At 40.2% G+C, this 20,437-nt stretch overlaps 7 protein-coding genes across 7 annotated transcripts; 1 reads left to right on the top strand and 6 right to left on the bottom strand.

Annotated features, from left to right (window-relative positions):
• Positions 1-2,941: 2,941 nt before the first annotated feature.
• ATC70_011392 (uncharacterized protein) lies at positions 2,942-3,933 on the bottom strand (the record flags this gene model as incomplete). The annotated part of the gene is made up of 2 exons (XM_064830584.1): positions 2,942-2,994; positions 3,051-3,933. 2 exons carry the CDS (start codon positions 3,931-3,933, stop codon positions 2,942-2,944), a joined length of 936 nt encoding a protein of 311 aa, XP_064683086.1.
• A 488-nt stretch (positions 3,934-4,421) lies between these two features.
• On the bottom strand, positions 4,422-5,882 carry ATC70_011391 (uncharacterized protein; the record flags this gene model as incomplete). The annotated part of the gene is made up of 1 exon (XM_064830583.1): positions 4,422-5,882. The coding sequence occupies one exon, from the start codon at positions 5,880-5,882 to the stop codon at positions 4,422-4,424; it is 1,461 nt and encodes a 486-aa protein (XP_064683085.1).
• A 1,638-nt stretch (positions 5,883-7,520) lies between these two features.
• On the top strand, positions 7,521-8,825 carry ATC70_011390 (uncharacterized protein; the record flags this gene model as incomplete). Its single annotated transcript, XM_064830582.1, has 2 exons — positions 7,521-7,793; positions 7,860-8,825. 2 exons carry the CDS (start codon positions 7,521-7,523, stop codon positions 8,823-8,825), a joined length of 1,239 nt encoding a protein of 412 aa, XP_064683084.1.
• Positions 8,826-8,980: 155 nt separating this feature from the next.
• Positions 8,981-11,766, bottom strand: SCS2_4 (phosphatidylinositol-binding protein scs2; the record flags this gene model as incomplete). Its single annotated transcript, XM_064830581.1, has 8 exons — positions 8,981-9,278; positions 9,338-9,678; positions 9,744-9,847; positions 9,908-10,151; positions 10,217-10,671; positions 10,724-11,372; positions 11,438-11,540; positions 11,645-11,766. The coding sequence occupies 8 exons, from the start codon at positions 11,764-11,766 to the stop codon at positions 8,981-8,983; spliced, it is 2,316 nt and encodes a 771-aa protein (XP_064683083.1).
• A 669-nt stretch (positions 11,767-12,435) lies between these two features.
• ATC70_011388 (PlsC domain-containing protein) lies at positions 12,436-14,063 on the bottom strand (the record flags this gene model as incomplete). The annotated part of the gene is made up of 4 exons (XM_064830580.1): positions 12,436-12,632; positions 12,699-13,325; positions 13,382-13,798; positions 13,859-14,063. The coding sequence occupies 4 exons, from the start codon at positions 14,061-14,063 to the stop codon at positions 12,436-12,438; spliced, it is 1,446 nt and encodes a 481-aa protein (XP_064683082.1).
• A 256-nt stretch (positions 14,064-14,319) lies between these two features.
• Positions 14,320-15,181, bottom strand: ATC70_011387 (uncharacterized protein; the record flags this gene model as incomplete). The annotated part of the gene is made up of 8 exons (XM_064830579.1): positions 14,320-14,415; positions 14,470-14,548; positions 14,616-14,667; positions 14,726-14,743; positions 14,824-14,872; positions 14,929-14,955; positions 15,015-15,044; positions 15,104-15,181. 8 exons carry the CDS (start codon positions 15,179-15,181, stop codon positions 14,320-14,322), a joined length of 429 nt encoding a protein of 142 aa, XP_064683081.1.
• Positions 15,182-16,006: 825 nt separating this feature from the next.
• ATC70_011386 (uncharacterized protein) lies at positions 16,007-17,644 on the bottom strand (the record flags this gene model as incomplete). Its single annotated transcript, XM_064830578.1, has 6 exons — positions 16,007-16,598; positions 16,648-16,816; positions 16,885-17,236; positions 17,291-17,425; positions 17,475-17,545; positions 17,605-17,644. The coding sequence occupies 6 exons, from the start codon at positions 17,642-17,644 to the stop codon at positions 16,007-16,009; spliced, it is 1,359 nt and encodes a 452-aa protein (XP_064683080.1).
• Between the last annotated feature and the right edge of the window lie 2,793 nt (positions 17,645-20,437).

Below are 20,437 nucleotides of genomic sequence, written 5' to 3'. Positions count from 1 at the left end.
TAGCTTTTGACGAAAATCAAACGATTGCATTCTTCACCTTGAAAATGAAGCCTTTTACTATGGTATATATTGGATCAACATGTTTCTCTCACTCCAAAGCCACCTCTGAAACTACTTTTATGAGGTTTTCATATGCAAAATATGGCTATTTTCGCAAAAAACCTCATTTCATATTTTACCGAATTGCTCAATAATTTCAGTCAAAACAGCTATTACAATTAGCACCATTGGAAGCGCCTTGAAAAGTACTTCAAGAATGTATTAGGAAGCATAGGCTAATCATCACAATTTATATAGTCGAACATCATAGAATAGATTAAAGAAGTCGAAAAAAGACGAAATCTGCCCAATCTTGAACAGAAAAAGCAAACTGAGTTTCAATTGATTTTTGCGGGTGGTGTTGATGCCGGTTGGCCCAAACGCCTTTTTGATAATGACATTGATGATAACAACGATGGTTGTGATGATGCTGATCAAATGAGGATCATGGGGTTAAAATTACAAATGCTTAGCCCGAATAAAGTCTTTCTTGTGTGAGTTTTCCTTATAACGTTGTCTTTTGCAATGACAATATCTCAAAAAAGTCGCTGTAGATTTTACGTAAGTTCTGTATTTACTTTTGACCAGTTTTATGCTGCCATCTCAAGAGCAACATCAGCGAATGAATAACTCCCTCTCCTGACTCTGATATAGCCTTTTTTTTTTTTTTTTTTTTTTTTTTTTTTTTTTTTTTTTTTACTATTAATTGGTTGTTTCAAATCTACTTGATATGCCAGATTTTTATTATCTCTGATTTGAAATGTCATCGAGCGTAGGAAGATTGACCGGCTAGTATTGATATACCAATGACTGCAATCATTTACATGGAAAATGCCAATAACTGCTATTAAGTGAATGTAGATTTTCAGATAGATCTTCATTGATTGCTGGCTCTTCACTGGAAATATCTCATCAAGATTCCGGCATGTTGATTGAGATGGCTTCATTTGATATCAGAAAAATGCACGATGTGCATTGTAATATTTTTGATCAACGAGTTTATTCGAAGCATCTACCGACATTGATTGAACTGCTTTTTCTATACCCAGAGATAATCGGCGTGCTCAAATTACATAGCCAAAGTCATTGCTTTTGATTAGTAGAAGCATAAAGTAAATTACAAGGCCATCATCTAATTTCAATGAGGTCACATTTTCGCATTAGGATTTGTATTTGAATGAGCAATTCTGGATAATCAAAGCTATCTGATTAGTAAGTTGGCAACAATATCGGAGAAAAAAGAGTAGCAATGCTATGCTATTGCATATTTTGACTCGCAATTTCCTTCGAATTAGCTTAATAGCATTGATTGTCATCACAATACGCATGCCATTGCATTTGCCAGCACAAAACTGGTTCAATCTCCAACAAACATTTTTTCACTTGAAATGAGGATTTCTGATACACTTTCGACTTGTTTGAACTATTTTATGAGATTCGACTATATAAATTGTGATGATTAGCCTATGCTTCCTAATACATTCTTGAAGTACTTTTCAAGGCGCTTCCAATGGTGCTAATTGTAATAGCTGTTTTGACTGAAATTATTGAGCAATTCGGTAAAATATGAAATGAGGTTTTTTGCGAAAATAGCCATATTTTGCATATGAAAACCTCATAAAAGTAGTTTCAGAGGTGGCTTTGGATTGAGAGAAACATGTTGATCCAATATATACCATAGTAAAAGGCTTCATTTTCAAGGTCAAAAATGCGATCGTCTGATTTTTAGCAAAAACGATGAGTGATACCTCATGAATTTTGGTCAATTTTTGGCCATGTTTTTTTTTGGCCCAAAAAGTTGAGCAAAGGTGTCAGAAAGTTACTACTACCCAAGTACAATTGTTTGGCGTTATTCCGGTGGCTCATAACGGCCTACATATCAAGATATAAAGGCTTGAAAACTATACAATTTGGTTATTTTTTGCTTTATAGAGTTTATTTACACGGCATGAATCACATCTTTGGTAGCTGAAGTCTTCTGGAAGGGCAGTTCTGCAGTCTGTACAACTTCTGATTCGAACAGGAGGCATATTGATTTCGGTACAGCTGATTCATGCAAATTTTGAAGGCGATATGTTGCTGGTAAACGTATTAACAATGGAAATGAGAAACCGAATTTACTGCTGAATACTATGGTTTTGAACCTTCGCCTCGCTGCGATCAAGCTCCTAACCTTCCTATAAATCAATGCTACCCAATGTTGGGTTAGATGCATTATTGTGTTCTTGGTGGAGGGGCTAAACTCCTCCCCATTGCTGGATTCGCCGGTGTCTTTATTCACCTTTGCCCAGCTCTCAATACTACAAAATTTTTGAAAGGTTATGATCAGCTTGTTTACTTTTTTTTAGAATGTTTTACAGTATATATTTCAGATGAAAACCAATGAGTCGCATCGACTAATTTGACGATGAATCATCGCATAAGAATGGTTTTTAGCGATAACTATGAGTTTTAAGGGAATTCTTTGAACTTGAAACGATACGCATCATCACAATCAATGTTTCAAGACATGATCTAGCACAGCTTTGCTATAGAGAACATCCTCAAATTGCTTCAAGCACTGCTAGTGTTATCTGAGAGCATAAATAGGTTCACATGTGGGCTAATTTATGTCATAGCAAGCAAGCTAGTGTCATTTTTTTGGAATCTATTCACGCTGTCATAGTCCACACACATACACACAAACATGGCAAGATATATTTAGCTAGATCCGCATTTATTTCTTTTGTTTCGAGCGAACTATGTGTACACTTTGCTTCAAATTCTCTTCTTGGATTGGCAAAACTCTTCACTGCCGAAAATTACTTGATGTCGAGGAAGATGGGCAATTTTCAATGAATAAAAATGATGTGTTCTATTTAAAGCAAATAATACAATTAGATAAAGAAAAGGGGGTTAAGATTTAGTCCTTCTTCTTTTCGAGATCGAAATCAAGGTTAGCCTTCTCTCTCAAATCTACAGAGGTTTTGTGTTAGTGTGAGGCCATAAAAAACACAGCCTTCTCAACTTACTTCCAACGATGCCAGATAAATCAATATCTCCTTGCTTTGCTTGAACCTTGTTGGCATTTTCCAAAAAGATCTCGGTGATGGGAAGAGAAACGCCAGCCTCTTTTGCCATGTGTGTGATATGACCGACATCCTTCTTTGCGGCAGAAATGGGGAAAGCAATTTGATCGCGGTAAGTATTGTTCAGCATGCGGCCAGCATAGATACCCAAAAGAGAGTTAGGGAATACACAATCAAGCAGTTCCTTGACCTTATCTTGACCAACGCCAGCTCCTTCACCCAATGTCATGCCTTCAGCAACCATCTCCACCACACTGGTGATAAAGAAGTTACCGCACAACTTTAAACGCAATGACTCGCTCACATCTTCGCCAAGCTCAATAACCTTCTTACCAATAACTGGGATCAACAAGGGCAGTACCTTGGAGCGAACATCCTTGGGACCAGCCATCAAGACAGTCAAATCGCCAGAGGCTGCTTTTACAGGAGGACCCATAACTGGGCAAGCCAGGTAGACAACACCCACTTGCTTCAATTCAGCAGCGAGTTCTTGTGCAACTGAGGGGCTGATGGTAGACGATTCAACGAGGATGGCGCCAGATTTCAGATGGGGCTTGAGGGATTTCACAGTTTCAACAACAGCAGCATCATTTAAAAGACATGAAAAGATGATATCAGCAGACTTGGCTACTTGTTCCAAAGAAGAAGCCACCTCGACAGGATGTGTCTTTTTTAAATCTTCAGCGCGCGCTTGAGTACGGTTGAAAGCCAAGAGAGCAGGGTGGTTCAAAGAGGCGAGCTTGTTGGCAATGTGGCCAGCCATGGATTTGCCCATAGCGCCCAAGCCAATGTAAGCGCATTGAGGAGTAGCAGTGGAAGAAGACATTTGATGAGAAAGATAAATGAACAAATTGCATAAATAGACACGCATTATATATAGTCTATTCTCCGGAAAAAAGGAGACTGTATTTGTCCAATTTTACCCGTTACAGTATATATATATATATATCATCACTCTACATGCCACATCGAATTGTAAGCGATTACTAACTTTTTTACAAGTATTTTATTAATTTGTTGTACAACATTTAGCCAATCATAAATGTTTATGGGTTTAGAGACAAAAACTGGTTTAAAAAAAAAGGGAAATCAAAAAGAGGGATGAGTGGTATATGATTCTTTGGGCATGTGTGTGTATATGCATACATGTCATAGACTAAAGGGCATATTAAAAACAAAAAAAAAGGGGGATTGCATAGCATATAACTCAAAGAAAAAAGAAAGCCATCATGAAATTTCAAACCAATGGTAGAAATTACATAATCATAGAAAAGAAAATGCATGAGTAATGGGGAGGGAGGGATAGATGGGCAGTTATAACACGCCAATTCGAGATGATTTTTTACCAGTGACTAAGCTTTTGAAACTCTTCCACATCTTACCAACCGTGGTGGGCACACGAGGAGGCGTAATCTCATCTCGAGTGGTGGCCACATCAACACCCTTCTTCTTGTGATTGCTGCTGTCCACACTGGCAGATACATCGGAACGTCTAAATGAAGAAAACAGAGATCGCTTTGATTTGGGTGCCTCGGTGACGGGAACAGGCAGTGATACAGGAGGTGAAGTTGCTGTCGTACTAGTCCACTTTTTAGGCAATGCCATGACTCGTGCCGAGATCTTCTTGACCTCAGATTTCAACGTCTTCTTGTCAGTGGGATCCTTGGGAAGTGGTTTTATCGCAGGCGTGGTGCAGGAGGTTGTCAACTTGGGCTCTTTGGGCTTCCAAATGGCTCGGCTAGCAAATTCAGCAGCTCTGGATTTCAAGGATTTGGGTTGAGATGATGCTGGAGGTGTCACATTCATCTTGAGAGCAGCCATAGGAGGTTTGCCACCATTGTTCTTTTTGGAGGATGCAGCAGCGATAGAGACTCTAGAATAGTTGATAGGAGATGCTGATGATGATGATGATGATTCGAATTGGCCGATAGTAGCACCAACTCGTCCTTTTTGTTGTCTGGGCGGTGGCTGTGTTACATGTTGGACCTGGATGTTGTTTCTCTTCAAGGTAAACATGTCTTTGATCGATTGAACGGTGCCTTTCTTGATCTCCAATTTTTGTAGTGGAGGATTTGTGCTTGGAGCAGAGCCGGTATAGTTGGTTTTTGTGGTATTGTTTGTCTGTATACGGCTCAGATCTCTTGAGTGACTCTGGGATTCAGGTAACTGAAAGAGAGATCTTATTGAGCGCACGGTGCCACGTTGTATTGTACTCAGAATAGAAGATTGATGACTATACGACGACTCGGTATCCAGACCTCTCTGGCTTGTGTTGCCGCTGTAGCTGTAATTCTCATACATTCTGGTGGATCCAATTGATGTCTTGCTGGATTGCAGAGAGGAAGATCGATTCAATGATGGAGAAACTCTAGCTACATCGCGCGGATCCGCTTCCGCAATGGGTAAAAAGTGGTCATCGTTGTGAAACGGAAAGGCTAAAGGTCTCGGACAAGAATAAACAAGATCAGGTTGTCTAGGTGGTTGATGTCTCTTTGATTTCTTCTTCTTTGCAGTGGGAGGCGGCATGACCACCACCACATCATGGTTTGCTGAGGTCACATGATTATCCGCAACTGCTGTTGCAATGGTAGCTGGCGAGCAAGCGGTGGCAGTGGTAGGAGATGTACTAGATGGCGTTGAAGAGGACGAAGTGTATCCACTATCTGCCCCTGAAATTTCTGATTCTAAAGACAATCGTTTTTTATGTAATGTTGCTCTTGATGTGTTTGAACGAATGAGATATTGTTCATGTCTTGAACTGGAAGAGTGGAACATGTATAAAAGGTGAACAAAGACTTGAAGAAATGGAAGCTTCTTTTTTTAAAAGATGTGCGGGTATATGTAAATTGTATGCAAAATGGTGTATATACGAAATAACCTAGGAAAAAGAAAGAAAGAGAGAGAGAGAGAGAGAGAGAAAGAGAGGAGGAAGAGCAAAAGAAAAAAGAGTGAGAGTATCTCCAGAATCCCCTTTTCCACCTTGTCTGTCGTACACCCAGCCAAATATTTTCAGCAGTGGTACTCTCTAATATTTACTGTAGCACAATATTAGCCATTTCCAAGTGGTTTTTGTAACCAACATCTTTTGTATTGTAATTTATTTTTATTGCTATTCCAATAGATGGTAGTAGCCATTGCCAGAGATCGAGAATCCGGTCATAATGAATGCCAAAATAACGTTCAGGCACCAGGATATCGCACTCATAATGAAAGATTGGTCATAGCTTGTGCCTAGTTGGAAAATGGAGCTATTGATGTTGGACCAATAGACCACAGCTGAAAATGATACAACCAACGGAATAGCTAAAAAAAGGATGAGAGAGTTAAAGATGAATCATAAACGATGTAGTACCATGAAGCACAAGCATCCTGTTTAAATTAATTATCAACTCTGGAGTGTATACATTCATTAAATGTCTATCTTACCCTGCAATCAGCTTTCATCCTTGATCCCTCTTATCTCTTTGACTGGATATGATCCCTGTGAGCGCAATCATTGTCAGTGTAACACTAAAAGTAGCCAGAATCACACCAGCAACTACGATTTGCCTATCATCTTGATCTAAGTAAAACTATACATATGTAGCCATTTACTAAAGAAATACCACAGCTGGCATGTCAATAGATCGCTTCAAATGCCTCCTTGGTATAATCTGAATGTACCAACCTTCTATACAGTCATTTGGCTGAGGAAGAGATGTGCATTCGCCCGTGGAACTATCGGTGCATTGCAAGCAGAGTATCAGCTATGGTACATGCCATCAGAAAATGCAACATCTCACCTTTTGCATCTTTGGAATAGTCCATACGTGGTTTCAGAATAGTGATTTGGATCTTGGACAAAAAATTTCAGCCTACATCAAAAATTTCAAGCTATAAATTTTAGCTATCTAGAGGTTTCATTTAGTGTCACTGTACCATTTGGGCAGAATCAAAGCTGTAATGTCTAGAATGTAACAGCCACTGAACAGAAAGAAGACAGCAACATACAAAAGCAGCGTCATTTCAGTATTGCAAAGAGATAGAAAAAGGGACATTTGTGCATCCAGTACTCATCCCTGTTGCAAATTCGTTGATTCTGCATGATGGCATACAGGCGCCAAGGGATCGTACGCTTCCGTTAGAAAGTGTGGGTAGTGGCTGAGACCACCACCGAGAAATTTTTGCTTATAAACCAATGAGAGGGATAAATTTCTACCTGGCATGAGTCAAATTATGAGGACGCACCCACAGGACAGATGCTTTTCGTCTGTTTACTTGATGCAAGAAATTCACGTATAAATAACACTGACTTCCTCCTCTCCTTCCAGCCCCCGATTAGATAATAATTGAGAGATTTTCGCTACAACACTGTTTGTTCCTACATTTTGCATTATTCCCTTTCCTCTTATTCGCTCTTTCATATACACAAGCATGACTCTATCGATACACCAAACCCTTAAAGACTTCTTGGAGACTTTGCAGCTTGAACGATACCATCAGGCATTCATTGACGCAGGCGCAACTGATCAAGATTTGGATCAAATAGCTCAGTTTACTGAGCAGGAGCTATCAGAGTTTTTATCTGCTTTGAACATGCTACCTTTTCACTCTATCAAATTCAAAAAGGCAGTGAGAGAATTGAATGCAACGCACCGGATACAAGGACCACTTGCATCTGTAGCCCTGACAACCACAAATGATACCGTAAAGTAGATTATAGTAGACTTTCTAGAGAAACTTCTCTGTTAACCTTCTATTGTTCTGCATTAGACTACAGCGTCTACAACATCTACCAAAGAATTCATCATAGCAAATGCTACCATCTACGGAAAAAAGACAAGCAGAGCATTGACATCCTATGAGGAAGCCATCAACCGTGCATCAATTCAATTAGCACTGGATAACCCTCTGTTGATATCTAAAAAAGGCGATTTGTTTGATCTAGCCAAAAAGAAGCTGCTTGAAGAAGGCTATCACTATAAAAGAGGTTCCAGCAGATCTAAATTGCGAGAGAAGAGCACCACGCCTCCCGCAAAGAATGTAACAATGTCGCAACATCATCATGATGATAGTCAGCAACGGGCAATCATGATGAAACGACAAGAAAATGCAAAGCGCCTATCAGAACAGCGATTAGGAAAAATTGAATCTCTTCAACAGCAAGTAGATCATGCAATTCAGAGTCGGCAGGCAACAGAGAATCAATTGGCCCAGAGCAACATGCATCGTGACACTTTGACACAACTTGCCATGGAAGCTGAGCTGATACGATACGAAGAGACAAAAGTCAAGCTTACAAAAGAGATCAGCAAACTGAAAGCACAAGAAAGAAAGCATCAATGGTACAAGCGTCGCAAGATGGAACGATCAGCGAGTCATGCTAGTCAATACACAGACGAAGGTTTGTCTTCCCAGTCATCCTCTTACTTTGAGGAAGATAGCTTCCATCATCAGCATGACATCAACAGCAATACCACTGCCTTCATATCTTCTCAGTCTTTAAACGTGGGCTTCTCTATGTATAAACCTTTGTCTCCCGCTTCCTCCTATGCTGCATCATACCCTTCCTCTCAAGAAAACAATGACAATGAGGACGACGAAGAAGATGATCGGCTAACGCTGCAATCAAGGAACTCTGTTAGCTCACAGTCATCAAGTGCAACAATCTCCAACTTGCTATGCTGTCCTAGAGAAAGTGATGTCCGTGCTAGCTCAATACATAGATTTGATCATTGAATCCTCAATTCATCTTCATTCACTTAGCACTTGTATACACATTTTAGCTAAACGGGCCATATACCGAATAAACCGTTCATTCTATAGTCTTGATTAAATGTTCACATCGTGGATGATAGCCCTGTAGCAAGTTCATCTTTGATAGTGGGTTTTATTTATGCAACATAAACGTATGTATCTCTCTCTTGTCTTGCAATAAACTGCTTCTCCAGCAATTGCTCAATGCATTTCTTGATCATAATAACAGATGGTGAAAATCTCGAGTTTGCTTGATCGATGATCTCTTGAATCAATTGCACATGCGGCAACACTTGCCTAGACTTCATGATGCGTACAATGGCTGCCTGCAAGTACATGCGCCTGTCCTCATCTACAGACTTTCTAGCAGCCTGGCTTTCTTGCTGTGATTCGTTTTGAGAGGCTGCTGCTGCTACCTTGATCTTTGTACGTTTACTAAATACGCCACATCAGCTGTCAAGCTGGCAAACATACACATAGGACTAGCACTTTACCTTGTGAATGATCCGTTGACTCGAATTTCGCTAGTCTGAGATAATGCCTCGTGCTGATTTGAGATGGTTAGAATTTGTATATCCACCAGTGGTTTCAAGCTCTTCATTGTGTCTGACACACTGAGACCCGACTGATTGACAATTTCATTGACTGGGAGCGATACACCTTGATTGAATAACAGTAAAATGATCATTTGGTATAAACTGACTTGAAGTTCGTAGTTTTTGTCCAGGCGGTTGATTCTGATTTCACCACGCGTCAAGTTCCACTGCCATAATAGACGTCTTCCACTGTATTGATTACCATAGAAGTTTTCAAATGATGTGATGTTGTTTTCAAGCTACAAATGGAGGTATCATCTTGATGAGATGTGTGTGCTTTTGCTCCGGTCCACTGAACTCTTACCACGGATGGTATCTGTAGTTTATTGGTATCTGGGCCTGCATCGTCCTTTTGATTCAATGGCCAGGCACCTGCAGTAAGCACCAGTATATCCATGTTGACTAGACCTGTAGTTAGGAAAAGTGATTGTTAACTGCTGTTGTGCGATTATCCACTGTGCAACCAACCTTGACCATTGCCCTTGATGTAGCCTCTGAACTTTGCATTCAAATCGCTACTCAATGACATGTCTGTGAACATCTTGTTCAATTTACTCGTATATTCGACACCACAAATCTCCTTGAGTCGATTGATCATGTTCAATTCCAGCTCTTCAGACGACGAAGCACCATAAATGAGACGCTTTGCAAGCATTCTGGAATAAAACTTTTGAAATACATCCTTGTCATCGACATACTTGAACAATGTCACCTACAAGGAAAAAAAAAGCATATGGATGAAAACCCTTTACGTATGTACTCCCATGTCAGCCTTACCATCTTCATCAATCTCTCCTCCTGATCACCTTCGTCCATATCAGCAACTGGCTTCTTGATGCCCTTCCTCTTACTTCCAGCGCTTGGTGTTCCTGCATTTACATCTCTTTTGCCAGCATTCTTCTTCATCATCATGTCGCAATAACGAGCCAACGTCTCAGGGCCGTTGGCAGGCACATTGGCGCTTAATGTATCGTTGATGATCGTTCTAAATGCCTTATCGACAGAAGCAGTGAATAGAGGATCTGACGAAAATACTTGCTGATTGACATGGTAGTATTTCGAATGCAAATTCAGTAATTGGTCCACATAAGATCGAGGATTCTTGGTGACACTGGTGCCTAAACGGGAAACAATTTCTTTGCCCAATTTCGCAACGTAGTTTTCATAAATGTCCAAGATTGGCTTGAGTCCCTCGGGAATTCTGCTCAGCAAGGTATAGGCCAATGTGCAATCTAGTGGGGCTGTTAGACCCTACATTGTTGATGAAATCAGCCCATTACTTACCTCTGAAACGCTCATCCTTGAGCATGACTTCAAATTCATCAATGATGCGATCCTGATACGCAGTGATGTATTGAGCTTCAAATTCTTTAACAATGCGTCCGTGTGATGTTGAGTGACAATACTGATTGTTACGCATAATCTCCTGCTGTAATCGCTCATTGGCTTTCTGCATGAAATTGCTGATGCTGCCTGATGCAATTTCGCGAGCAGCCTCTGCCTCATAGTATCTTTTGGTGTGAACCAAGTAGGGTCTTTCGAATTCCTCAATGTAGAGTTGTAAGGGCTGTTCTGTGAAGGAGTTGACTTGTACTAGTGAAGTAACGACTGATTTGATCGTGCTGTGAGGCGCATCATCTCCATCGCGGTCTTGTCGAATCCATTCAAACACTTGGTAAAAGAGCTTGTTCTGGTATCGATCGCGAATAGTGAACAGTACATTGGATTTCCACAACAGCAAGGCCAACGCTTCCACGTTTTGCTTTCTGTATTTCCCCGAATGATGGGCACTGGAATTGCGTCCGCTTGTGTAGCTAGATGTATTGATTCGATCAAGATAGCAGCATCCCCTTGACATGTATTCTGCTGCCAATGCAAAGCGTTCGAATGCTCGAGCGTAGGAAGTGACAATATCGTCATGAGTCAGCATCATCTAGCGATGTGGTCAGCAAATGCGGGGTAGCACAGAAAGGCTGGACTGCACGTATTCCAATTTACCTTGCATTCATTTACTGTATGTCCATCAATGTATTCTGCTATGCCTGTGAATACTTTGTCTGTAAAAGGTCGAGGAATAGCTATGCACATGTCATACACAACTCTAGATTAGTACCGTGGTTAAGGAACAGTATACGGAAATTATATTCGTGGGTTAGTTTCATAAGACATGCTGTAAAAAAAAAAAAAAAAAAAAAAAAAGGATACTGGTACATTGTCATGCCCTTAATTTGCTGCTGTTTGGACGAGAATGAGTATATGCCATTCAGCATATCTATAAGCTGTGAGAAATGTTCGTCAAAATTGATCGCTTTTCTTCTTAGTGTCATGTTGTTTGTGATTATATAAGATACGCAATGAATGAAGAGAAAAAGAGGCCAAATATCTTTGAAGACGTAGCCTACAGGTTGAAAGGAGGAGTACATATGGGCACACCTTCTCCAAGACTTGCTTGACGCTAGAGGAAAGGTCTGGCCATGGATTTGATTGGCGTTTTTCAACGTATCATTAAAATGCATCACGAATCACATTAGGAAACACAAAGCATGCAGTATCCATCTTTTGATGTAGAAATCTTCAAGCATCTCAGCCAAGTAGAGCTTGTGATTTATATGCCGAATCTCGCCTAAGGACATTGATCAATCAGCCTCTTGAATCCAACGTTTTGCAACATGCAAAGCTAGCTTTCTCATGCACAGGTGCTAAATGTATAGTTTTTGAGGTGCTGTTTTATTTCTTTTTAGTAGAATTAAGTTTGATATATATGACAAAGAGTGGTGTTTTTTTTTTGTATACACAGTTTTTTGTTTTTGGGCTTCGGCGAGCGAGAGAGAGAGAGAGAGGGGCGGCTGTAATTTTATGGTATAGATGTAGGTTATGTGTATGTAGTCGTCCCATTTACTGTCTTCAAGGGCAGTGGGAGAGAGAGAGAGAGAGGCAGGGTGAATATAAAATATATAGCAGTATGTATGATTGATATAATATCATGCCATGCTGATTTATGATTGCAATGAGGCTGTGGTGGCAGCAATTTTCTCAGCCATCATTGCAACAATGGCTGCTCCTACAATACGAGAATGTTTGACGACGCCTACTGAGAGCTTACCAGCAATTTGTTCTGGAATCAAGTCTTTGATGGTTTTGCACACACGAGGATGGAATGATGGATAATCTTCGTATATACTTCCGCTGATGGCTGTGTAGGTGGAAGACGATAATCAGTATGCGGGAAGGCGGAACATTCTATCATGCTGCAACTTACAAATGGCATATCCCTCCTCAGTCATACCAATACCCTTTGCTGTCATATGTTGTACAATAGCTGCAATGGAAGCTCCTACCAATACAGCAGCACGGGTACCTATTAACTCGCAAACCTTCTTCACTACCTCACGATCACCGACTGTAGTTTTAGATAAATCCAGCATGTCCTCTAGTACAATGCGAGTATCCTCCAGCGTTTCCGAGTCATCAGCCTCACACACATACATATAGCTGGTATCAAAACTGTGGGCTGTGTTGAGTGTTTCTGAAGATTCACCGCCAAACAAGATGTCTCGATCAACCAGATAGATTAGAATGTTTCGCACAAGCTCGCCGAGAAAAATACCGGTTGTCATCTTCTCAAATACATGAAATTGCGGATTAATTGATTCGCGAGCCAGCTTTCGATCGAACCATGTGCAGGGCAGTGTACGTCGTGAAGAACCGAAATTACACCACTCTGTATTCATAATCATATCTGTATTTCTTGTCACACTCTGGTCTCTTAACTTTGTTACATTTCTCACTGGTTCGTAATAAGCACAATTTGTGCCAAGACTGTGGACGATGCCTAAGCGGGTGGTTGGATGTTGGTAGGCATGAGCAAGCAATGTGCATACTGAATCTAGTACATTAAGGTTAGTTTCTGAAATCAGGGGTAATTGTGTCGACATATGGTACCATTGGCAGTTGCTACGATTTTGATGGGTAAACCCTTTAACCTAATACGTTCATGCATTAATTCGACAATATCCACACCAACACCATTTGGGTAGCTGAGGCCATAGCCCAGTGACAGAATTCGACCTGAATCCAATCTCGTCTGCTTGATCGCAAATCCAAAGGATACAGCCATGGGGTATACAAATAAATCTTGTGTTCCCACTCGCATTAAAAAATCAGATATACATTCAACAACATAGTCGATCAGAACTGCAAAATCGTCTCCACTGGCCAGATCCTGAGGAATTTTGTACTGATACTGATTGATGGCTAATTTCCCCGAGTCGCCTTTCAGCTTGACTTGACAAGCATAAATATCCATGCCAGCAATCTCCAATGCCAAGTAGGTGCCTTTTTCATCACCTGTTGGATAACCTAGATGTTTGTTCAAATTAGTACATGTAATGCGATGTTTTTGACACTAATTTCCTTTACCAGTAACATAGGTTGGAATCATGTTCAAATCACTAGACCTATCATCAGCCAAGCCTGCTACGAGTTCTTGCTGAAATGAGTCGACTACCTTCAATAATGTTGGTTTGTCTAGACAGAAGAGCTGCTCCAATTCTTTGACGGCATCAATTTGGCCCTGATTGCCATGGCGAAGTTCTCCCAATGGAACTGACTGACGTTGGCTCATGATCTCGAGTTTAATAAATGAAAAGAACAAGAAGAAAGAGAAAAAGAGAAACTAAAAGCTTCCCTTTAAATTTTTTTATTGGGTAACGGAAATTGGCGGGATTCTCGCTTGGTGAATCAACCCCTCACAATATCAGGTATTACAAGCCGAAAAGAAATACGCAGAAAAAGGTAATATGAATATGGAGAGTCTGTGTGTGAGAGTGGAGTAAAAAGTGAGCATAGCCGGCCTTAATAATACATGTACTTGGGAATATTTAGTAGTCTCCTTCGAATCGTTCCAAGTACCATTGCTGGAGATCACTGTCTTCTGTTCTGCGGTAACTAACGGTAACTGGAGAGCCACTGTCCTCCTACATGTTGCTGGGTGATGAGCGCGATTCAGGATTATATGATGGACAACGTACCTTGGTGTCGAGTACAAGCCGAGGATCAGCAACTGGATAGACAAATCCATCACGAATTCCCCATCTTTGGTTATGAGCCCTGCCAGTATAGGTACAAAACAGTAAATTTTCACATCATTTTGGAAAATACTTTGATCAGGGCTTACATGGTCTTCTTGCGGTCAAACTGCAACACTCTCTTGTCAGACCTCAAATCGCCTTTTAATCATTATTAAGCATGTGAAGGAATTTCTTTTTAGCATTCACTGTACTTTACCTCCCTCAATGCCCACAACTGTGTAAATCAGTCATTCAAAAATCATCAGTTTTCCATCTTTCTTGACATTCCTTTTGTTCTATTCCCCCCCCCCCTACCGAGTGAAGTCTTTTTTGAAATCAAATAGCCTTGCTCAAAGGACCACAGCTATTCGCGAATGTTAATCACCGCAAAAGCAACTGCATGTGTGTCTCGTTTCATACTTGATTTTCCACTTGAGATTCGTCGCCCTGCACAGTATGTGGTGAGCACTCATCGCTTTACGGCCACGTTCTGATATACTTTCTACCTTGGGTCTGATGACAAGCTTAGAACCAGCCTGCACACATATCACATCAATTTTAGGTCGCGCCTCTCTTTGAATTTTGTGCTTTTTACCTCGTTTTCGCCGTTAGTGTCCAAAACCAGACCCGTCTTTTGAGATTTGAGAAAGAAATATCCTTCGCTTGGAAACATGTTTTTGGTACGGAGAGATAAATAATAGAAGAAGAAAGGAAACAGGAGAAAAATAACGAGTAGTAGCGTATATAAATGTGGGTAGCCAACTATATAGAGTAGACCGAGAATGGAGTGGTACAAACAATCACATCCTCTACCCTGCTCTTGAACTGCTGCTCTTGCTGGAGTCTCTCTTCATGTTGACCCTTTTGTCGTGGATAGTGTTTACGCCCACTTGTTTACATTGGAGTATAGAGTAGCACATATAGTAAAGCACTGTTGATCCAGGCACCTCCCTTTTTAACATCTGGTATTGTATTGCAGGCACATGGTAAGCAGTCGGTTAATTAAATCAAAATGCCTTCATTTTTGGTGTTTGTTGTACAATGAATTAAACTGAAAAGGATCCTCTTCACATGGATCAAAAGAGAAGATGGTAGTATGACGTCGATATGAGAGAAATAGAGCTGTACGAGGATTACAATCGCTGAATTGCATCAAATCATGCCACTATAAGCAGGAGACTATACTTGATCTGTGTCTGTGTACATAGGGATATAAGCGGATATGACATGCCAGGGCACATCATGTCATCATGTCAACTGATAAGGACAAATCAAGGTATGTTACAAGTTCAAAAAAAAACCGTGCCGTTTCTTACAGTTCATTAAAAAAACTGGAATGATTTCTCAAATGTAAATGAGGGGATCCTACGGGAAGAAAGCTTAAATTGCCATGCTATAGTTTTGTCACCCGATTACTGCTGCATTTGCATGGTTCTGAAACATATACAAGGTGGATTTTATTAGTCGATGCTGTATTTATAAACAAAGATAGGCGTCATTAGGAATTTCGTTCTTGTCGCTGAGATCTCTGTTCCCTGAGCTGCTCTAATGTCGCAAGCCTCTGACTCTTATCAAGCGATCCTCGACTGGTACTACTACTGCTAATCAAGACGATATTATCAGGAAGGCTTTCTGTATCCTGAATGTGTGTCGCCCGTCTCTGGATCAACCTTCCTGTAAACAATGGCTCTTCATCGTCGTATCCCTCCTCCTCTGATACAATAGGAACTGTTGATGGGAGACTGTTTGTTGAAGCAGAACTGTTGTGTATGTGATGAGTATGTGTGTTGCTAGATGCGGGTGGTTGTAGGGTTGAGCGTTGATGGTAATGGCTTTGCTGTGGCGTTGAACTTTGTTGTGTGCGCAGTGGTGTTTGGTGCTGATGAGCTGATGTAGATGTAGATGAGGGCCTTGTTGATGGCGCCGGTGTTGTCCGTATGGAATGTGGAGTAGGTGTGTAATCAAGTTCGCTGGTATCCACGAAACTCACTTCAGTTTCATCCTGAGTGTCATACACATGAGGTGGTACTGTCTGCAGCGCCATGTAAGACACCACTTTGTTTTCTGACGTATATCTGTTCAAGAGTGGCCTGCAATGGATTTTAGCACACTGTAAACCACTTGCTACAGGATACTTACATTCCAGCAGCTTCATACTGCAGCTCTAATGCACCGCCCAGATATTCAATGTAATCCACAAATGATTTGAATTCTTTTAGATTGATAACAAGTTTGGCTTTCTTCTTGATGTCAAAGGTGTCGAAATCTGCTTTGTATATAAGAAACATGGATTTGACGGGTGGATCTCCTACGTTTTGTTCATGCACACAGGTCAATTTATCATGCGTAATTGTGATGAGAAGTAGGAGCCCTTACCTGTGGATACCGTCCTGTTCTCTGGATGGGTCATCAGGACCAGGCCCTGATCAGTGCAAGTAAATTCAATATCCTGCGTTTTGTGATCGAATCGTACAAGGAAATCTTTGATCAATTGTGGCTGGCAGATTATTCGATTTTCATATTGGTTCTTGCAGAACATCACAACAGGATCCCCATTCGAGTACCAAAGCGTGTTCTTCTTGGTCACTCCATTTTTGTAGAGAATTCTCATGTAAATCCTCGACTCTGTATGATGTGCAGCATGGATGTTGCCCTGCGTAACACTGAGTTGGCATTCTTTGATAGATTTATAGCCTCCCATGTTCTTTTTAATAATGTTGTAAAAGTTCTGCATGTCAAATCAATCAGCTTCAGTCCATAAATGCTTTCCTGTGAGCCTTACTTTGTTGGATACATTGCATCGTAAAATGGTGTCTGGTGAACCTCTTCTAAGCAAAGCGTAGTTCTTGAAAAAACTTCGAGAAAGATGTACAACACCTTGGCCAGTTCTAGAGCTATTTAGCGTGCTCATCACAAACTATAGATGATGTGAGTGCATTCAGTCATTTTGATCCAGGATGTCATACCTGTCCATTGTGTATCTCTAGCGTAACTACTTCGCCTAGAGCTGCTAACACCTGTAGTGCACCCGAGAAAACTAAGCAACAGTGCATCAGCAACACTTCTCCCTGCAACATCCCCATCATCTGCATATACCTCTAAACCCTTCTGCTGTAATGACCGCTGAAAATTCCATGAAGCAATTCAGAGAGATAAAAAACGCAACCTTGTTGAGCAAAGTTTCGAGTTGTGGAAGAAAAGATGGAACTCAGTTGGTCAAACGCGATGCTTTAATTTCAATTGGCGTGGTGGCGGATGTCGCAATGCTCATGCAATTTAGGCTTTATATTTTCCTGCCATCTTCACTATATATGCTGTAAAGCCTTCAAAAAACTATACAAACAAATCATATCCTTTCAAAAATTTAAAGAATTGAGTACCTTATAAAGTGAATGAAGCCGGCATTGGGGAGGGGATTTGGAGGAGGTGCTAAGCCCATCCACCAAAGACATAGCACATCTAATTCAACATTTGGTAACATTGACCTATAAGAGGGTTTTACCATAGCAAGACGAAGATGCAAAACCATGGCAACAAAGCATCTAACCCACTATTTGGTACTATTAATCTCAATGAGGGGTTTACCGCAGCGAAGTGAAGGTGGAAAACCATAGTATTCAAGCAGCAAATTCGGTTTCTCATTTCCATTGTTAATACGTTTACCAACAACATAATGCATGAGTTAGCTTTACCAAAATCAATATGTCTTCTATTCAAATTAGAAGTTGTACAGACTGCAGAACTGCCCTTCCAGAAGACTTCAGCTACCAAAGATGTAATTCATGCCGTGTAAATAAACTCTATAAAGCAAAAAATAACCAAATTGTATAGTTTTCAAGCCTTTATATCTTGATATGTAGGCCGTTATGAGCCACCGGAATAACGCCAAACAATTGTACTTGGGTAGTAGTAACTTTCTGACACCTTTGCTCAACTTTTTGGGCCAAAAAAAAAACATGGCCAAAAATTGACCAAAAACCATGAGGTATCCACTCATCGATTTTGCTAAAAATCAAACGATCGCATTTTTGACCTTGAAAATGAAGCCTTTTACTATGGTATATATTGGATCAACATGTTTCTCTCAATCCAAAGCCACCTCTGAAACTACTTTTATGAGGTTTTCATATGCAAAGTATGGCTATTTTTGCTAAAAACCTCATTTCATATTTTACCGAATTGCTCAATAATTTCAGTCAAAACAGCTATTACAATTAGCACCATTGGAAGCGCCTTGAAAAGTACTTCAAGAATGTATTAGGAAGCATAGACTAATCATCACAATTAATATAGTCGAATATTATAGAATAGATTAAAGAGGTCGAAAAAAAAGCGAAATCTGTCCAATCTTAAACATAAAAAAATAAACTGAATTTGAATTAATTCTGGTGGCGGCATTGCTGCTGGCTAACCTAAATGCCTTTCTGTTGATGGCAATGATGATTGCGATACTGATTAAATGAGGATCATGGAGTTGAAAGGGCAATTACTTAGCACAAATACTTTTTTGGGGAGCCTTGCCTCATGAAGGTGTCTTTTTCAATGACAGTATCTCAAAAAAGTCGCTGTAGATCTTACACAAGTCCTGTATTTATTTATGGCCGGCTTTATGTCGCCATGTTATTAAGAACATCAGAAAATGGCGATCATGAGGTACAAATGTTGTATAAAATTTGAATTTTCTTTCGGATTGTCGCAATAATAGGCTTTGTTTGATATCAGTGTAAGCGAAAAAGGGTGCTGAGGGAGATGCCTCCTCTTCTCCTCCTGACTCTGATATAACCTTTCTTTTACTAACCAATAATTGGTTGTTTAAAGTTTACTTGATATACCAAAATGTTATAATATCTGATCTAAAATGTCTTTGACGAGAGCCCACAGGGCGACGCCGACATCGAGCGTAGCGAGATAGATTGGCTAGTACTTGATACTGTAAAACCCCCCCTCAAGTCTTGATAATATACCAAATCACAGCTAAAGTTGGCTATTTTTGAGCACTGATCTCTCGTCGTACAGGCTGTTTTAGATCGCCAGAGCAGCACGAAACGATTGCGCTCGATTAGTAGCTACTCCCTGAAGCTTTATCTCAATTTTTTTTTTGTCGGTGCAGATCGATGAAAATCTTGATTTTTTCATGAGTATTAGCAAGGAAAAATTTCCGAAAATCAAACGATCGCAATTTTCACTCCCAAAACGGTATTTTTCCTTATGATATATATTAGAACAATTTGTTCCTAGAGGGTTGACGCAGCACCAGAAATTGTTTTGACGGGACCTTTGTATAAAAAATCTTGACATTTCTGCCAAAAACATGTTTCCATTTCCTGGTAGATTGCTCAAAATTTTCAGTCAAAAGATTAATTGCAATTAGAGCCATTAAATGCGCCTTGATCAGTTCTTCGTAGTTGTATTAAAAAATAAGAAACAAAACTCACGATTTATATAGTCGAATTTGGCAAAAACGTTCAAAAAGAGAAATCAAGTCGATTCTGAATCAATTTTTCTTGAGCAAGAAAAAATATTTCAAATACCGCTGCAGCCATCACCGATATCATGCTAATGTCAAACTCTTCTTTCCTGTGATTTCTACAAAAATAAAGAAGAGCAAACATATATATTTACCTTTAGTAACAGCTGGAGAGCTTAGTATTCTAGTGACATGCGGCAACAAAGATATTAAGGTAAGAGCTGTGCATTGAATGATTACAATATTTGGCTTGGCAATTGCATTGGCACCTATGAGAATGATGTCTAAAAAAAAACTGGGAGTCCCAGGGCAGGCCATTGCTTCGCCATTATCACAATATGGCCGTCATGTTTCCTCATCATTTCACGGCCTTGAAAAGACAGTTCTCCCCTTTCACGTGGCAGCCAAATCTGTTTGAGAACAGAAAGGTTTTCGATTCGACTGCAAAGACGAGAGCTTATT

The sequence above is a fragment of the Mucor velutinosus genome, assembly GCF_035048745.1.
Source record: "Mucor velutinosus strain NIH1002 chromosome Unknown tig00001564, whole genome shotgun sequence".
Taxonomy (NCBI): domain Eukaryota; kingdom Fungi; phylum Mucoromycota; class Mucoromycetes; order Mucorales; family Mucoraceae; genus Mucor; species Mucor velutinosus.
Note: the sequence above shows the minus strand (reverse complement) of the source record. Positions and strands in the feature narration are given on the sequence as shown.